A 20685-nucleotide genomic window follows, 5' to 3' on the forward strand; every position below is an offset into this window, starting at 1 on the left:
ATTAATTAATAATATAATTAGTCTTTGTTCATTTTTTTGTATAACGTCAGTACTACTTTGACCTGCATCTAGAAGTGTAACTATACTTTTAAATGCTCATAAAGAGTTCCCTAATCTGCTCCAGGTTTTAGACTGGCTCACAATTGAATTTATTTTCAGTAAATCCTTCTCAGCATACAATGCAGACATTTGCATCTAAAATGCAACACAAACTGCAAGTGAAAGCATCAACTGTCATTGACTCCTATTTGAAATTCCCCCCAAAAACCTGCACGTAGGGTCAGAACACACACTCCATAAACATCCAGATTAGCTACACTAACCCGGGCTGGAATAACAACGATTCAATTTGAGAATTCACCAGAAGAAATAGAAACAACCTCTGTTGGATATGAATGCCTCTGTTATATCAAGTACATACTTAACTTCACATTGAATGTGTGTTGTGTAAAAATCTATGTATTCATGTCTTTTGTGTGTGTCTGTTTTTCACTGCTGTATTTTGATCATCAGGTTTGCTGGAATGGGTAACCTGCTAAAAGTCCTAACAAGGGATATAGAGAACTATCCACACTTTTTCCTGGACTTTGAAAGTAAGTCTGGCAGAGGAGTGGATCAAAGGGAGAAAATATGGATGGGGGGGGGGGCTCAGCTGTTTCCTGTCTATCAGCAGGTCTCTGCTCCCGATGACGAAGCCAGGAAGGAGTCTGCTTACGCTCCTCTCTTTTTCTCCTTTTCTTTCACTCGGTCTTGACCTCCTGCCCTTTCAGCTCTGATCTGCCATTTCTCCCGTCTTTTTTCAAATAACTTATTGATAACTTTTTAACATCACACATACTTTTCTTCCTTTTTTTTCTTTCTCTCTTTTTCTTTCTCTTGCAGAAACCAAATGGGGAATCTCTTAAAAGTGCTCACTTGCACAGAGCTTGAACAGGGGCCAAACTTTTTCCTTGACTTTGAAAGTGAGCACAGCTTCTACCTGTCCTTCTGCTAGGCCTGCCCCCCTGTCCTCTTAATCCCTGATTCATTGTTTCCCTTTAACCTCTCTTTAGCTGCTCTCACTGGTCAGGGGTTAGCCTATTCAACTATTGAATTGTCAACCTTCCTCCATTGCATTTATTAGAATTCATGATTGATTCATGCTTTTGAAATCCATTCATTCCATGCCAAGTTGAAGAAAAATGGAGCTGACCCTTGACCCTTGACCTTTGCCGTCTGCTTTTACTAACTTATCTGCATGCCCCTGTATGTGCACTTATAATGAGACTCATTATATGTATGTGGCATAATGTAAATATTAACGCATTATCATCAGGTATATTATATAGTGTATTTAACACTTTGTCATCCTGCATAATCCTCATATCTGTAGTTATATTTCATTATGTAATCGGTGTTAGTTCAATATATGAATACTTTTCGGATAGAAAACTTTCCTCCACATTCCTATAACTACATCACTGCTCTGCTTCCTGATGTTCACATACAATTGACAAATTAGTTCATTTAAACAAGGCAAATAAATCTGCCTGAAAACAAACACAATACGCCTCCACAGTGGCATTTCAGCCACGCTCACAATGTAGCCAAGCCCAAGCTTTGTTTATTCACTAAAGAGGAAATGATGGGAGTGGAGGGATTTAGAAATGCAAAACAGATCCCAGACAGAGTTTTAAAGTCACTGATGCTTTATCCTAAGAGCAGTTTGTCTGTCTGTGGTCATGATAGCCAACGCTTGTTACTGCAGTGATTACTTTACAATTTAAGATCTGACATATGCCCTGAACACTGAAGCAAACCAAGTAATGTGAGATATATGGCTTCTGCAGAACAATGCAAGTAACTGATGTCCTTATTGAGACATATATAATGTATTCTTGTTGCATGAAATATGAAACAAAGCCGTCTGTAGGTGGCAGGCATGGCAGAGTGCGGTATAATTCTGTTAATATATAAACAGTAAACATACCATTAATCCAATGTGGTAACATGCCAAGAATATCATGAGTCTTATGATCCAGACTGGTAAAAGCTATGTTCATGTTCACAACATTAACAGGTTCTACTGTAGCTCCACGTCTACCCAAGAGTTTGCTTCAGCATGCTTTGGATTAGACTGCCCTGTATACCTGCATGCTGGTTCTTTTACAGTCAACCTCCAAATATTGCTGCCTTGAAATGCCTTATGAAACGCGCCTTATGAAACGCGCCTTATGAAACGCGCCTTATGAAACGCGCCTTATGAAACGCGCCTTATGAAACGCGCCTTATGAAACGCGACTTATGAAACGCGCCTTATGAAACGCGCCTTATGAAACGCGCCTTATGAAACACGCCTTATGAAACACGCCTTATGAAACACAACTTATGAAACACGCCTTATGAAACGCGCCTTATGAAACACGCCTTATGAAACACGCCTTATGAAACACAACTTATGAAACACGCCTTATGAAACACAACTTATGAAACACAACTTATGAAACACAACTTATGAAACACGCCTTATGAAACACAACTTATGAAACACGCCTTATGAAACGCGCCTTATGAAACACGCCTTATGAAACACAACTTATGAAACACGCCTTATGAAACACAACTTATGAAACACAACTTTGAAACACAACTTATGAAACACAACTTATGAAACACGCCTTATGAAACACGCCTTATGAAACACGCCTTATGAAACACGCCTTATGAAACACAACTTATGAAACACAACTTATGAAACACGCCTTATGAAACACACCTTATGAAACACAACTTATGAAACACGCCTTATGAAACACGCCTTATGAAACACGCCTTATGAAACACGCCTTATGAAACACAACTTTTGAAACAACTTATGAAACACGCCTTATGAAACACAACTTATGAAACACGACTTATGAAACACAACTTATGAAACACAACTTATGAAACACGCCTTATGAAACACAACTTATGAAACACGCCTTATGAAACACAACTTATGAAACACGCCTTATGAGACACAACTTATGAAACACGCCTTATGAAACACGCCTTATGAAACACGCCTTATGAAACACGCCTTATGAAACGCGACTTATGAAACGCGCCTTACGAAACGCGCCTTACGAGACACAACTTATGAAACACGCCTTATGAAACACGACTTATGAAACACGACTTATGAAAACACAACTTATGAAACACGCCTTATGAAACACGCCTTATGAAACACAACTTATGAAACACGCCTTATGAAACACAACTTATGAAACACGCCTTATGAAACACGCCTTATGAAACACGACTTATGAAACACAACTTATGAAACACGCCTTATGAAACACGCCTTATGAAACACAACTTATGAAACACTCCTTATGAAACACAACTTATGAAACACGCCTTATGAAACACGCCTTATGAGACACAACTTATGAAACACGCCTTATGAAACACGCCTTATGAAACACGCCTTATGAAACGCGACTTATGAAACGCGACTTATGAAACACGCCTTATGAAACGCGCCTTATGAAACGCGACTTATGAAACGCGCCTTACGAAACGCGCCTTGTGAAACGCGCCTTGCGAAACGCGCCTTACGAAACGCGCTTTACGAAACGCGCTTTACGAAACGCACCTTATGAAACACGCCTTATGGAACACGCCTTGCGGAACACGCCTTGCTGAACACGCCTTGCGGAACACACCTTACGAAACACGCCTTACGGAACACGCCTTATGAAACATGCCTTATGAAACATGACTTATTTGAGCTTACGCAGGATGCAGTAAACGCAGCAGCTCCAGTGTATTCTGTCAGAGGTTTAGATACATTATGATCATGAAACTGTTGTGGAGACATTCGGTCTACAGTAGAGTGCTTTCATTCTTTTACAGACGACTCTATATACCGACGCATAACATTAGGAGTTTGTTTTTCAAATAAGGCATCACTCTGGCTGCACATTTTGGGGACTGACTGTTGATGGACTCATGTCGATATGCTGTATGTGCTAAAAGCTCAAAGTGAAGTGAAATAATGCGTTTAGCTTTGACACAGTTCATTAATGTTGAATGTTTTTCTTCTCTGTCAATCACAAACTTTGAGTTACTTTTAGTGACAAAAACACTCGGCACACATTCCCATGTTCCCCCAGTGATTGTTTCATCTTAATTAAAAAAACAATGTTACTACTTATTTACATAAAGCCCTTTCACATCAAGTAACAGTTTAACATTTAACCTAGAAATTTATTTTAAATCTGCTTAAATTACGAATCACTAGAACATTGAGACTTGATGAGAAAAGGCAAGAATTCAGAAATCTGTTTTTATTGACGTTGACTGCGACAGTATAGTAGCTTAGCTACCTATTGTCCTCGTGTGTGTGTGTGTGTGTGTGCTCGCATGTGTACATGTATACACAGTTGTGCGTGTGCTTTGTGTGTCAGATGCACAGCCGACAGAAGGAGAGCGTGAGGTGTGGAACCAGGTGAACTCGGTCCTCCAGGACTCTGAGAACATCCTGACTGGCCTGCAGTCGTACAAAGGAGCCGGCCAGGAGATCAGAGATGTAAGACACACACACACACACACACACACACACACACACACACACACACACACACACACACACACACACACACACACACACACACACACACACACACACACAAATATTTCTGAAGTTGCAGTACAGGAGAGAAGAGCGGCTGAATTGACATCAAGTTTCACTGAAATGCAGAACAAACTAGTTAAATCCTCTGCATGTTTATGTTTGTTATGACCCTAATCGTGGAGTTTTCTGATGTGTTCTGCTGGTTTTCTTTGTTCTTTTTAGGCAATTCAGAACCCCAACGACTTCATGCTGCAGGAGCGAGCCTGGAACTCAGTCTGCCCGCTGGTCATCAAACTCAAAAAGTTCTACAGTTTCTCTCTCAGACTAGGTATGCTCAGTGTACAACACAATGTCTTGTCTTATCTTCTTTGTTTTTCCAGTGGCATCGGTTTTGAATGTGTCCTAATCAAAGCTTTTTAAACTTATTAAGTCACTTTCTCGGTTAAATAAAGGTAACGCCGGAAACGCACATGCGGCGAGCTGCCATGCAATGTCTATAGAAATCTGCAGTGGCCACTAAAAGTTGGGGATAGTTTAACTTTTAGCAGTGAATTGCGGACAAGAGTACCCGCAGCGGTAAACAGAGGGCTGCGACTCCTGTGACGTGTTGAATTTCTACCCGCTTGAAACGTATTAACAGCCTCCCGGCTGCAAAAATATGTCCCTTCAACACCGCCTGGTGCGTTTTCAGCGTAAAGTAGCATTCCTTGTCTTATCTTGAGCTTATTGACTTCCATCACTCTGGTGGTCTTTAAATTAGCATTTTTATTTTATTTAGAAAAGTCTTAAAATATTTTCTCGTAATTTTTAAAAAATATTTTATTTTATTCAAGAAACTTATTAAAATAAAATTAATCTTATAAAAATGAAGTGTTCAGGTCTGCCCAAATACATTCTGAACTGGACACCTACACAGTAGCTGACTTTGTGTGTGTGTGTGTGTGTGTGTGTGTGTGTGTGTGTGTGTGTGTGTGTGTGTGTGTGTGTGTGTGTGTGTGTGTGTGTGTGTGTGTGTGTGTGTGTGTGTGTGTGTGTGTGTGTGTGTGTGTGTGTGTGTGTGTGTGTGTGTGTGCAGAGGAGGCCCTGCAGAGTTTGTTGGAGTGCCTGACATGTGCACCCTTCACGCCCACTCAGCACCTGGAGAGGGAGCAGGCGCTGGCCAAACAGTTTGCTGAGATCCTTCACTTCACTCTGCGCTTCGATGAGCTGAAGGTCTGCTGGAAACTCTGAGCTGATCAACTCAGTCACTCTTTGTTCATTACTTTACTCAGTGCCACACATAGTCCACTTGTAATGAAATGATATGTTGTTAGTTCAAAAGTGGTGGTTAAATGTTAAATGTCTCTTGTCCAAGCTCTCACTATTTTCTCGTTTCCCTTCAGATGAGAATTCCTGCCATCCAGAATGACTTCAGCTACTACAGAAGAACCATCAGTCGAAACCGGATAAACAACATGAATGTGAGTTGTACATTAGTGCCTACTTACATTAGTGTAGTCCGGCAGCCATTTTTATTCTTGGGGTTCTCAAATCCACATGTTTACATCTTGCAGCAGTCTTTCTAAAAGAGGAAACAATCTTAGAATAGCAGAAGAAAAGATGGCCGTGTTCACTGTGTTATGTCACACCAGAGACCAGAAATAGGCCAAGCTGATCACATTTTGGGTGCAATTAAATTGGAATAAGTGTGAAATATTATAACTGCTCTGTACAAAGAGTGGGCAGCGCTTACACCTTGTGTTTATGTGTATGGTTTGTTTGTGCACCTACAGTTGGACATTGAGAGGGAAGTCAACAACGAGATGGCCAACAGGATGTCTCTGTTCTACGCCGAAGCCACGCCCATGCTGAAGACACTCAGCAACGCAACCACAAACTTTGTGACAGAGGTGAGAGTGCTGACTCTGAATCACTGTTGTAACAGCTGTGAGAACTTAGCAAATCTGTCAGAATATAAAACTAACGTTTTTCCATCCATTGTCATCATGCTGTGGCTCTAACAGCCCTTTCAGTTGTTTGGCCATTATCTTTCTTATTTCCTGTTTCTGTGTCAGAAACCACATCATGGTGTTCTAACGATTAATCTTCTTTTTTTTTTTCATAGAAATTAATAAACTCGTTATTTGTTTTGTTGGTGTCGTGTGTAGAACAAGACTCTTCCACTGGAGAACACAACAGACTGTCTCAGCACCATGGCCAGCGTATGTAAAGTCATGCTGGAGACACCGTGAGTCATGATGCTTACACACACACACACACACACACACACACACACACACACACACACACACACACACACACATTCTAGGAGTGGGCGGTATACTGTTTTCATCACTGTCATCTGTCACATTATGGGGCCGTATACTCCTCTGAAAACACATGTAGGACTATACCCTATTTTTATTACTACTTGGAGCCATAAACACGTCGGCTTTGTTTAATATTTAGTTCCCGTACATTCCCAAAAGAGTGAAAAGAGGTAGAATAATGTGCCGTCTGGCCCTCGCTCGCTGACTGTCTCTCTGTCTGACGCGCCGGTCGGCAACCTACCCAGCCTGTCTTGTTCACCATGCTCTATATAACCACGGTGTGGAAGAATAGTCATTTTTAAAGAAGGATATGTGAACATTTTATTTTAGCCTTTTTTATCACAATTCAAATTGTGCTCACAGTGAAATATTTTCACCGGACGCTATGACGTTAAGATTTAAACATGTCTGACTTAAAGAGTAATTAGGAGATAACAGAAACCCTGCTTGATAGATTGTAAGCAATAAGTGAAACGTACTTTGACCTAAAACATGACGAGTAGAGTCCTTGAATTTCAAGACCACACCTTGAGACTCAGTAAAAAGTCCTTTGTGCACCTGTATTGGTCCAACGGCACTCATCATACAATAAACCCAAAGTGTCTTTTCTTAGTGAAGACAAATCTTTCTCATTTCATAACTCTTTCTAATCCTCTTCTTCTTTCTGTGTATTCAGGGAATACACGAGTCGTTTCAGCAGCGAGGACACGCTCTTGTTTTGCATGAGGGTCATGGTCGGAGTCATCATTCTTTATGACCACGTCCACCCCAACGGCGCCTTCAACAAGTCCTCAAAGATAGACGTAAGACACACACACACACACACACACACACACACACACACACACACACACACACACACACACTTGTTTGTAACAGCATCACAGTGGATCTGTTTCGTGAAGCAGCTCTGTTCTTCTCTTCTCAGATGAAAGGCTGTATAAAGGTCCTGAAGGACCAGCCGGCAGATACCGTAGAAGGCCTCCTGAATGCCCTGAAGTAGGTTCCCTTTGGATTGTGAAGAAGTTGCATGTAGTCTAACACACTGCTCTGTTGATGTAAGGCCTCGGTTGTTCCATACTGGCCCAAAGTGACCTCTGTAGACTCACTAGCAACGCGACAATGTAATCTTACATCTTTAATGCCGTCACACTTGACTTCACTGCACAGAACAATTGTCTTGTCAGAGTTTCACACAGTTACATTCTATTTGTGGTGGTCGCTGAAGGGTGGAGGGGTTGAGCTGTAGCTACAGATGTCCCCGGCTGCTCTTGTTGCTTCAGCTGCCACAGCAGCACCGGCTGAAGCCTGGAATTATTGAAACAAACTGATTGAATAGCTAATCACACTGCTCGGACTGTTCAGCTTTGAGTGACTTGGAAAGTCGTCAAGCTCAGTGAAAAAATAAATAAATAATAATAATACAGGAATTATTTCAATGTTGATATTGTGGCAGATGTATGGGATGTATTATACTCTGCAGTATTAACTTTATAATGACACGTCAGGAGGTAGAACGGCTGCCTTCTTTAGATGGATTGAGCAAAGTATTCAAGTTCCTTAAAGAAAGTTAAGTGCCAGACTGTTTCTCTGCCACTTCTTTAACGCAACAAGTTTTTTATTTTTCAAAAGAAGTAGAAATTTAGACTTCTCTGCCGATCCATCACGAGGAACGTTAGGCTGACTGACGGACTGTAGCTAGCTAACAGTAGTGTTGATCCCGACTGCACGAGCATTTACGTTTTTTATTTTGGGTAAGCGAGCGTCTCCGTAACGTAATCGATAAACATATTTACTAAACGGAGATTATTTTGAGTGTGCAACAGCGCTCTGCTTAATTTAAATCTGTATTTACTCCTTTTAAACCTGGTTTTGCTAAACTGTTCTCAGAACTAACCTACTATTAACCCAGCCTTAGCATGCGCACAAGAAGAGATGAGCGTCCACAGCTCTGAGGGCTGCTTTGGCACTAACGTACACTGCCATCTTTGTTTCTCCTCAGATTCACCACAAAACACCTGAACGACGAGTCCACGCCGAAGAACATCCGGACGATGCTCCAGTAATGTTTTTTTCTTTTTTAATCTAAACAGATATGAAGAGGATCAATGCTCTGACCTCAAATAAGATGTATATGTTTACATTATTTAAAAAGACTCGATGTTAATACTTGTGTGTATTTGCATAGTCATTCCCTCCAAGATATTGAAACCTGCAGAACATGTACCTTCTACTTTGCAAACATGAAAGCATCACATGAATGGCCTCTGCTGTTCACAGCTGTCGAAGCACAAATTACAGATGCCTATCAGCCTTATATAACTGAGCTTTGCAAGCAGCACTTGGAAAAAAATGTTTGAATTAGTTTAGTGTACAGCTTTTAGTCAAATTCAACTTGGTGTTTTTAAAACGAAATAAATCTTCTTTTGATGGTGAACATTTTAAATTGTGCTAAAGGTTCTCGTTTCTATCACAATGACAAGTGAAGATGTTTCTGTCTTTTCACTTGATCTAAAAAGAATGAGACTCAACGACAGAATATGAAATCAATCAATGTTAACATGGACGTTTGTGTTGCAGAGAAGGGCTAAATATTGAAAGCAGATAAGGGATTGATCGGTTCGATGTACGTATTGCTAAAAGCATTTGACTATTTTCTGTTTTATAGTCAGCTGTTGTATTTGTCTTTTTTTCACACTCCAATTTTGTGCAACTGTTGAAATAAATTCACTGTGAACTTAAAACTTACTTTGCACATCCAGTAAGATCCAGTATGTAGAGGTTTGCTTTAAATTTGAGGTTTGAAAAGGCTGTGAATGAAACAGGAAATCAAATCAACCCACCAAATGTTTTATTTAATTGTTTTGCAGCAATGCTCTGAATGATGCGTGTTTTGCTATGTTTTAAGTGACTTTGTATTAAACAGAAAATGCATTTCTATAAAGGACAGGCCAAAAAATCTTTCATTCTGAATAAATGATATGTGCTTCTTTACTGAACACGTTTTTTAAAAGAGAGGTTTTTATTTCATTCTCTTTGAAAAATTCTCTTTAAACCCCCCCCCCCCCCCCCCCGGCTCTTTTCCGAGGGAGAATGATTCACCTCATCTCCGCTGGTGAGACCAATGTAACCAGGTTCACTTTTTAAATTGAGTTTATTAAGAATGTGTCTTCTATACGTTAAACTACACCCAGGATCATTTCAGAGCTGACAATTGACCGTTTGAAATGCCTTAAATTAGATGGCTGAACAAAGAGTTCATGACTTTCAACATTTAGTGAGACTGCTCGTTGTCTTATCCTGGCTCACATGGATCTGTGCAGCTGAGCAGCAGCTCCTAACGTACTCAAACTAACCTGCTCACGAGGTCGGACAATCTCATCAGCCGGGACTATCTGCGTTACGTTTAATGAGGCTTCAGTTTTACAATGATCTGAAGGCCGAGGGGTAAGAAAGTGTGTGTATAGAAGGATGTAACTAATGAACACTTTGGTCAGTTGTGAAGACACATTTTATTTTGGGTAAATCTACTACTTCCACTTTTCCAGAGAATAACTTTTTTTTATTTGACTAACATACTATAAAAGCAACATCATGACATCATCACGTCTATGATCTTGCAGCGTGCACATGTCTGACTCCTCATGGAGCACAACACACATGTCAGACTTGCACTCGCTGACCACTATTGGGACTTAAACCTGTAAAGACAATGTTTTTATCATTTTTCATCCACACCACAATTACTTTCATTTGATTTCATTTTTCCCCCATAAGCCATATATATATATATATATATATATATATATATATATATATATATATATATATATATATATATATATATATATATATATATATATATATATATATATATATATATATATATATATATATATATATATATATATACACACACACACACACACACACATACATTACATTACATTACTCTACATTACTCATCTGTTGAATGTGTTGATCAACACATTCAGTTCATTAACATGTCGGTTTCTACTTCATTTAGGTCTGTTGTTTATTTTTTTGATCCTCTTGTATTTAGTAATATATACGGATGTGTGTGAGCCACACTCTGAGAGCAGTGTTTTTTATGCAATGAGTGAAAAGTGTACATGGATGAGGCAGCGAGGTGTGCGTATGATACTGATATTTCATATCTGACTGAATCATCATGATGGATGTACACCAAGCTTCCCTCTTTGCCCAAGTGTTGCTACTGTGTGTTGAATGCAAAGTGTTGTTTGAAATGCTGCGACAAAATCAGTTTGTTTGTCTTAAACTGACAGTTATTGTTTTAATATTTTTGGAGTTCAGACTCACTGTTTATATGAATTGCTTTGGCTTTGTATTGCGTATTGAATGGGATGTGTGGATTGGATAATAAAGGTGGTACATTTCTTATACAGAATGTTTCCTTTGGTTTTATTATTTGCAATGTGTGGTACACAGCTAGCGGTGGTGAAGGAAGCAGTAAAAGTACAAATACCACACTGCCAAAATACTCCACTACAAGTACAAATTAGAAATATTACTTGAGTGAAATGTAAGTAGAATCAGGAAAATGTACTTCTAGTACTAAAAATGAAAGTACTCAATGCAGAAACTTCAAAATGTGTTCAAATAAATTCAATTATTTAACAGCAAAAGCAGGAAATCCTCACGTGAGAAGCTGGACCAATAACATTTTTGCATAAATAATGACCTAAACGCCAATTTATTTTTAGTCCATAAATTGATTCATGTTGTTCTTGTATAAACTGAGTTAAATTAATAAGAACTTATTTTTGTAAATGTGCTTACATTCCGAACTCAAAGGTACCCTGTGAACCCTAACCCTAAAGAAACAAAGTGATGTTTATATTCCAACTCCTGCCTTTAGCTGGGACGTTGCTACTTTTATTATTCTGTGTGTGTGTGTGTGTGTGTGTGTGTGTGTGTGTGTGTGTGTGTACACATGCTACAAACTAAACGGGGACCCAATCATCGAAACATTGCTCCGTGGTGCCTTTAAAGAATTACATCTGTTATTAAAAACAAGCAACAATATATGTTTAGATGTTATACATCATTATTGAACAGAACTGTTCAAATATTGAAGATGCTTTACTATTGTAACTTTGTAGTTTTAGTTATGTAAAATACCTTCTTGTTCATGAGGGATTTTGGCTTTTTCTTTTGGCTTTTTATTCCAAGTGTGAAGTTCTGAGGATGTTTAAGTTCTTTAAAGTTCTGAATGATTGATTCATTTTGCAGTTCTCACCTGTCAAAATAATTATAAATGCAAATGTAAAAATCATAATTTCAATGTCTTTTCATCCTGCTTTGTGTCTCATATCCAGTGCTGTGCTTATTCAATAACTTGCAATGAAATACAGTTGAAAGAATCAGAAATACTTTATTTATCCCGGGGGGAATTAGATTTCACAATTCTTAGAATGCATTACATGTCATGCAAAACATATGAAACTCCAGCCTCTGAAGCTGCAGCTCTGATGTCTCCCTCCAGGGCTGAACCTCAAACTGTGGCGTACCGGGGATTAATGCAAGTATTCACTTCATTAGTAACGTTTACACTTCAGGTTCAGAAACACAACCATTGTTATGTGGAGGAACATTCGTAGTCAGTGTGAGACCTCAGGTTGTGATGTTTGGTAGTCTGATGATGCAGGTGGTTTGTGCTGCACACATGCTGTACATTGTAAAGGGTCAGTTCACTCAGATCACAGAGTATTTATTGGGAATATGTAGTAGAAAAAGGTTCTTCATTTCGTTGTAACTGTTGGATTTGATACATTGTGTTCCTCTTTGTTGGTGCAGCAGTTAAGGACTGCAGGACTGTAGCTTTGTCCTGATACTGTGATGTTATGCTTGAAAAACTTGTCATATCCTTCACTAAGATATATTTTAAGGAAAGCCATCATTAGAATCATCAAATACTTCATTTAGCAGTTTCTACGCCTGGACCTTTCCTGCCATGAAAAAGATCTAAAACCTGATTTGTCATTTAGGCTGCATTATGTTAAACATAATGAAGGTTTTTAGCTGGTGGTGGCACAAACATGCTATCACCCTGCTGTAAGAAGGCACTTTTTCATTTGATACAAGAGTACATTGACATGTTCAGCCTTTTCTTACCACTAACAGCTCAGGCCAACGGACATGCCTTCAGTTGTGAGGTAATAATCAACCACATCTAGTTTCTTTCTGTACGTTTCCAATAGATGTCCTGTTAATTAGATACAGTCTTCTACAACAACTTCTAATGCTTTGCTTTAAACAACTAAAATGTTCAGAATAAATTATTTAGCTCCACCCAGGAGATAGTAACAAGACATTTCTAATAATAAGTCTGCGACTTTCCTACAGAATCAGTCATTTTAAACTCATAGTTTGTCCTGAATACGTGTCTTGCTGTGTGGTTTCATCACATTGAGCCCAGAGGTGTGGAGGAGCAGTGACTGCTTACTGGGAGCGCTCCGGTGAGAGCGCTGGGACGCCCTGAGCGCCTCCACGCTGAGCCGGGGCACCAGCAGACCTCACCGGCCCCGGGCGGATCCCAGCATTCCACTGGGCCAGACGCAGCAGGCTCTTGGCGGTCTCCTTGGTGACGGGGTGGTCGTGACTGCGAGACGCCCAAGACGGTCGAGTCTCATGATGAGGAGGAGGAGGAAGAGGGGGAGGATGTTGGGGTCTGCAGTTGGAGCTGAGGAACATCTGAAGGAAGAGAAAGACAAAAAGTCTCAGAGGGCTGGGGTTACCTTGACAACCAAATGTTTAGAAAAACCAGTGGAGTATTCAGTAACGGTAAAATACTCCACTGCAGGTAAAGGTCCTGCACTGAAGTCAACGTGTGTGTGTGTTATCAGGAATTTAAATGTTTAAAGTAAAAGTACTCAATGCTGAGAACTCTAAATTATTTCAAATAGATTCAAATAATTTAGCTACACTAGACCAAACATGTCGTGTTGTAATGTAATGTTCAACAAAACATATTGTAGAAGCTCTTTGTGTGTTTTGTATGTGAACATCTTAATTTGTAAATGAACTAAAGCGCCCTCTGAAGTTATACGTGGCGTGAAATAAAAATACTCAAGTAATGTATACGTACCTCAAATGTGTACTTAAGTACAGTACTAAGAAACCTCTAAGACATGCAGTTATGTTAGGCAAAATAATCATGTCTGCTAGATTTACCAAAGCCTGCATAATAAATTCAGTGTCCTCTATCTCACCCTCTCTCCCCCCTCCTCCCTTAAACCCCATCATCAGCATAATTTGGCTCCCCCCTGACACCTCCCTCTCTGAGCAGCGCATCATTAACATGCTCTTTCTGTGTAAACGCTGCTCCATAATGCATGATGCCTGCTGGTTGCACAGTCTCCAGAGAACCCTACTCGTTTAACGCCCCCCTTTGATTCAGACAAGGAGGTCACAGTCACAGTGGGGTTATGGCGAGATGATGAATGGAGTTTGGTTTACCAGCGATTTGGCTTTGCGTAGTTTGTAATGCGCCTCAGACAGTGTTTTCCTGCTCCCGTCCCCTGGCTTGGACGAGTTGCTGCGACAGGTGGAGGCTCTGAAGTTGACCCGCCTGCAGAGAGAGAGTGGAGTCAGTGAGCAGGTGGAGCATCACGATGAACGCTTTCAGACACAGCAATCAGTTATTATCTGTAGACGAGGAGGGATTAATGAACAAAAAAATGCACCAATAATGCATCATGATAATTCATATTTTGTGCTGCGTCGTACTTTCCAAGATCCTGTAAATATCAAAGATGACACCGACCTTGTTAATCCTGGTTTGACCCAGGGGCCCAAAGTTTTTAAAGGTTTAATTTGAATTATGAAGGCATTTTTAAAAACTGCAGTCTTACCCTTGTTCAGTGGGGTCCAGGTTGTCCAGGTAGTTGAAGCGCAGTGTGTCTTCAGGACGTCTGTCAGCGTCTCTCCACGGCGGCAGGTGCAGCCGGCTGCTTCTCCTTTCTGAACCCCGTCCTGGAGATGCTTCTCAGAGGCTGGCTGCTGGACGCTGGACGCTCCTCGCTGATGAAGGCCACTTCTGACAGATCTTCATGTCTGATGGCTGATACAGGTGGAACCACAAACTGCTGCTGGGATGAGGCAGTCTGGAGGTGGACAACAGACTTTTTATAAACATTTTATCAGACAACTTAAAAGATGTTTGATCATTGAGCTAAACAGTGATGGAATCTAACTAAGTACCTTTACTCCAGTACTATTTAAGTAAACATTTGAGAAACCTGCACTTTTTCTCTTTTGACGCCACTTTCTTCTTCTACTCCATTACATCACAGAAGGAAATATTGTACTTTGACAGATTTAGTTCATTTACAAATTAACATTTTTACATACAAAGAACTGATCAAATATGTTTTGTTATAAATTAAACTGTCCAACAGTGAATATTACAGCCTGAACTATTAGTGGATTAATCAATTAGTTAATGAATTGAATTGAAGTCAACAGAAAATGAATTGACAACTACTAAGTCATTCTTTGTGCAAATTATTTTAGGTGTCTGCATTGAGAAGGGTTACTTTGACTTTTAATACTTTGACTACATGCTCCTTTATTTATTGATTATTCTTTTACTTAAGTAACACTTTCAATGCAGGACTTCTACTTGGAGTGGATTATTTTCACAGTGAGCTAAAAGTTCTTCAGTAAAAGATCTGAATACTTCCTCCACTTGTGGAGTTAATACTGCACCGCCTCCCGACCTGCAGCGAGGTGAGTCGCAGCTCCTGCACAGTCTGGATGTAGTGTCTCTTCCAGATGCCCTGCTCCAGCGGCGTGGGGGAGAAGTTGATGCTCCAGCCCAGCCTCGCACACTTTGGCCTCCACAGCTGGTCCACTTCCACGATGCTCTTCCAGTGCCAGCTCACCTGCCCGCACAAGATTTTTTGAAAATGCCCAGAATGAGTCAGAATCCTCAGCCGGATCAGTAATATGTGAGTCATCGATGTAAACCATCCTACACACAGTGGTGGAAAGTAACAAAGTACATTTACTCAAGTATTATTCTCAAGTACAATTTTGAGGAACTAATTGTATTGTATTTCCACTGTATGTTACTTTTAACTTCTACACTACATATTGGAGGCAAATATTGTACTTTTATTACTCCATTTAATTTATTTTAACATTCACACATATCCGTATGACAAAAACGTATGCCGGCGCATACGAAATATCGGCAACACGTTGATATGAATTAAGGGTAAGTTGTGATGTTTGAAGGACGCAGACGATAGGCCAAACACGCCAGACATACGGCCCTGTCACACAGCTCCGTATGGCAGAAACATGCCGGCGTATATGAAAAGTAGCTCAAAATGTGTCAGAGTACAAATATGTCCAACTTTTCCACAGCGGTGTTGTAGCTGACGTATACATAACAAATACATAACAAATTATTATACGCATGTCAAACATTGATAGCGTATCACTTACTTATTTAAAACGTATCAGAGCGTCTGGACAACGGAGCTGGAAAAGTGCCATCTGGTTCACGTCATGCTGATGCTGGAGAAGCGGCTAACATGCTGAACGCTAGCTGTACTGTAGAAACACGTTTAATAAGTTACTCCGTCGTCAGGCATCATCTTAACATAGGGTAGGAATAGGTTATCCACTCGTTATCAATAAGTTGGCTGTAGGGTTCACCGTCAGCCGACGTAGCCTATATCTAACGTTCCTCTAACGTAGTCACGTAGGTATTCACGTACTATATCTACGTAGGTAGGTATTCACGTAGGTATTTACGTATTATATTTACGTAGGTAAGTATTCACGTACGTATTCCGTATTCACGTATTTCTAACGTAACGTAACTTATGTCTAACGTCTGCATAATTTATGAAGCACACGAAGTACGTCCGGTAATTTTGAACATGCTCAAAACATCAACAACGCACCCCAGCGTAACACAGTGAGCTCTTAACGAATACTACTTATGCCTTCCCTTATATCAAAGTACACCAGCGTATTGCCAATATTTTGTATACGTTATATTTGTGTATACGTTATGTATTCGTTGGGTATTCGTCTGATACATTTTGTATAAGTAAGTGATACTCTATCAATAGGTTAGACATGCGTATCTGTATACGTTCACTTTTACGATCCGATGAAAAGTTGGACGTATTTGGACTCTGACAAATTTTCATATACGCCAGCATACGTTTCTGTCATACGGATGTGTGACAAGGCCTTTAGTTACTTTGCAGATTCTGATTCATAAATACAAAATATGATCAACAAACAAATGATGATGTAATATTATTGATGAATATAAAACGTTATTGATTCCCATGATGAAATGCACAGGCAATTCAGCAGATAAAAATATACAAATGAGCTCCACCTTATGCTACTTTATACTTCTCTACTACATTTTGGGGGCTACATATATTTGAGAGCTTTAGTTACTTTGTAGATTCTGATTAATAATACAAAACAAAATTAACTAATACATTATGATATATTTTTATATTATATATTATTCTGCATAATGACTACTTTTACTTGTGGTACTCTAGGTATATTTTGATGCTTATACTTTTGTACTTTTCCTTAAGTTAAACTTTTAATGCAGGAGTTTTTTACACTGTATTGCTACTTTATCTTAAGTGAACATCTGAGTACTTCTTCCACCACTGCCTACACATACAGTATGTTTTATGGTCCGGTGAGCACCTGGGCACATCGGCTCAGGCTGCGTGGGTCCAGGGAGGAGAAGAGGTAGAGGCAGAGGGCTCTGGGCAGCAGGCAGGTGAAGTCTGCGGCCTGCAGGGGGAGCCGTCTGCTCACACTGAGGCTCAGGAACACCAGCTGCTCCACAGAACAGCTTAGCACAAAGTCCTGCAGCACCGCCTTCCTCTGGCTGTCAGACCACCTGTCAAACTGACAAAGACAAGAAAGAACATCACAGAATGCCTCCACATGGACTGTGGCAGTCCAATAGAGCAGTTCTCACGACTACCAGAGATGTTTTTGTGTTGGACGGAGCTCACACTGAGCTCTCTGCACAGTAAAGAACCAGCAGGGCCTTTAATGCAGCTCTGTTCATCATCATCATTTGAGCTCACCCACTTCCCCAGAAGGCTTCGTCTCTCCTCAAACACCTGGGAAAGAAGAGTAACGTGAAAATGTCACATGGAACTGCATTGTGAGGAACAACACTGACTGATCGTGTGTATCAGGAGAGATACACTAACTTTATAAACACACTTGCTGTCATCCTGTTATGTGTTTCTTTATTGGACCGAGAATTAGTTTCAAACTTACTGACTTTTTCTAATTGAAACTGTGTGATGAGTTCTTTCTTGGCTTCGAGGTTGCATAAGCCACAAACTGAAGCATAAATCTATCGCTCATCACAATGAGTGAAATGTGTGTAACTTTTAGAGTTACTAAGACTTGATTGTTTTCCAAATTCCAAATTTTTAGGTTCATGAAACCACTTTCAAATATGTGTTGGGTTTTATCTGATGATTGTGATTAGTGTCTGTAATGTAGGATATTAAAGTATTCACACGTACACATTTGGGAGTATATATCCAGTGGTGGAAAGTAAGTATTGTACTAAGTACATATATCTAGTATATAGCCTATACAGTATCTAACAGTGGAAACTAGTACGGTAAAACATTAACAGTGGTTTCCAACCTTTGTGGCTTGTGAGCAGTTCCACATAAATACATTTCCCCTCTAAATTTCTCAGATAGTTTTATTAATATAACTGTTTGATGCGTAAGGGGGTAAAATGATCCAATATGCTACAAAGATTTGAGAAAAGTTAAAGTGCCGACCCCTTGGTTGGGAAACACTGGATTAAAGTGTCTAATTTTATATAAAGTTGTTTAAACTAGCTCTTCTTCAAAAACTATGACAGTAAAATGCTAAAATCATTGATGCATTAGTATTAAACAGCTATTAATCTCATATATAATAACATATCCGCAACATGGGCCATTTTACTGCAGAACGAGTACTTTTACTTGTGATACTTTAGGTACATTTTGTTGATATTATGCCTACTTCTGTGCTTCACTCCAGTAAGATTATGATTGTACTGTTACTTGTAATGGAGTTGTTTTACACTGTGGCTACTTTAACGTACTTAAAGTGAATACTTTTTCCACCAGTCAAAAAATAAAAACGATGAATAACTTGTTTTTGTCGGATGTTTCAGAGTGGGGGAGTGGATGTGACCTTGCTGTTGGACAGTGCGTGGTTCAGGGGAGTCCAGCTGCTCAGTGTGGTCCGCATTTTAGCACAGTTTGCAGATGACCTCGGTGCAATGGGCATCTTTGAGTAATAGCTGGGTTAAGGTGATGTACTAAAATACACAAAACAAAACTTTATTAACATGTTTGCTACTACTTTCTTACATTTGTGTGTGTATGTGTAGCATGCCACTTAACAGAGTGCTTGAAGGCTTATGTTTAGCCTAAAGTTACATAACATACCAGCTTTTTATCTCACTTAAAATGGATTAGTAAGGAAGTCTTAAATAATAAACCCATGAATAAATGTGTAAATATATAATAATGCCAAACGATAGTCTTGGCACTGTGTTACCTAATTATGTTACCTAATAGACAAATAATCTCCATCTTTAATTCTATATCTTGTGAAAAAAGGTAAAATTGAGAAAAGTCCAACCTGCCACACATCTTACCCTGCAGTGTTATAAGAGAAAACACTACTGCTCAGAAGTCATGTTTTACTCACCATCAGTTCTCCTCTGCTGACAGGAGGAAATACGTTCATTCTCTGTGCATACTCCTGATAGACTTTGTGTCTGTACACTCTTCTTCTTCTCTTCTTCTTCCCACTTTCCTGTGCACAGTTTACATGTTTCCATAGTAACAGTGAGTATACTCTCCTTACATGGACTGGCTGTCACAGCCTGTCACACACAGGGGGGGGGGGGGGGGTGGTGGTTCTGCAACGCAAAGCACAGTGGATCGTGGAGTGTGCAGACGACATGGATGACGAATAGTAGAAGCTGCAGAAGGCCTGACACTGCAACTGCTGTAGAGACCATCCGCCCCTGATACACTGATACTGCAAAGAATACGTCTTGTACACTTCTGAATATATTTTTACAACATGTTTCAAACTGGCAGCATTGGCCATATGTACATGTATTTGTGCATTTTCAAATTGAAAAAATATAATTTTCTAATGCACTCTTGATTGATTGAAAACGTATAAAACTATGCTAAATTTCCTGGACATTTGAAATGAATGTCATGAATGTCAAGTATAAACCTTAAAATTGATCAAATATATTGTGTTTTAAAACACTAAACATAAGTATTCAAATTGTTTTTATTTTTATTATTTCCATTATCAGTAGTAGTAGTAGTACTAGTACTAGTAGCAGTAGTAGTTAATTGCAGTAGTAGTAGTAGTAGTAGTAGTAGTAGTAGCAGTAGTAGTAGTAGTAGTAGTAGTAGTAGTAGTAGTAACAGTAGTAGTAGAAGAAGTAGTAGAAGTAACAGTAGTAGAAGTAGTAGTAACAGTAATAGTAGTAGAAGTAGTAGTAGTAACAGTAGTAGTAGTAGAAGAAGAAGTAGAAGAAGTAACAGTAGTAGAAGAAGTAGAAGTAGTAATAGTAACAGTAGTAGAAGTAGTAGTAGTAACAGTAGTAATAACAGTAATAGTAGTAGAAATTGTAGTAGTAGTAGTAATAGTAACAGTAGTAGAAGTAACAGTAGT

The 20685-nt window shown here is 39.5% G+C and overlaps 2 protein-coding genes across 3 annotated transcripts; one reads left to right on the forward strand and one right to left on the reverse strand.

The window, feature by feature from the left end:
* Positions 1-310: 310 nt before the first annotated feature.
* Positions 311-9927, forward strand: fam49a (family with sequence similarity 49 member A). Of its 2 annotated transcripts, none has more exons than XM_029425468.1 (10): positions 311-593; positions 4437-4558; positions 4826-4931; positions 5679-5815; positions 5986-6063; positions 6376-6492; positions 6751-6830; positions 7589-7715; positions 7841-7911; positions 8915-9927. In XM_029425468.1, exons 1-10 carry the CDS (start codon positions 458-460, stop codon positions 8976-8978), a joined length of 1038 nt encoding a protein of 345 aa, XP_029281328.1. In that variant the 5' UTR covers positions 311-457; the 3' UTR covers positions 8979-9927. The 2 variants fall into 2 exon arrangements, with proteins under 2 accessions (XP_029281328.1, XP_029281329.1); XM_029425469.1 differs by lacking the exon at positions 311-593 and adding an exon at positions 642-962.
* A 2376-nt stretch (positions 9928-12303) lies between these two features.
* Positions 12304-20220, reverse strand: fbxo16 (F-box protein 16). The gene is given in 10 exon segments (XM_029462967.1): positions 12304-13460; positions 13462-13647; positions 14413-14524; positions 14808-14890; positions 14892-15059; positions 15675-15839; positions 17653-17859; positions 18045-18080; positions 19171-19297; positions 19693-20220. Coding segments are annotated over 9 exon segments (1197 nt in total). The 5' UTR covers positions 19267-19297; positions 19693-20220; the 3' UTR covers positions 12304-13316.
* Positions 20221-20685: the final 465 nt, after the last annotated feature.

Source organism: Cottoperca gobio, chromosome 24 (genome assembly GCF_900634415.1).
Source record: "Cottoperca gobio chromosome 24, fCotGob3.1, whole genome shotgun sequence".
In the NCBI taxonomy this organism is placed as follows: domain Eukaryota; kingdom Metazoa; phylum Chordata; class Actinopteri; order Perciformes; family Bovichtidae; genus Cottoperca; species Cottoperca gobio.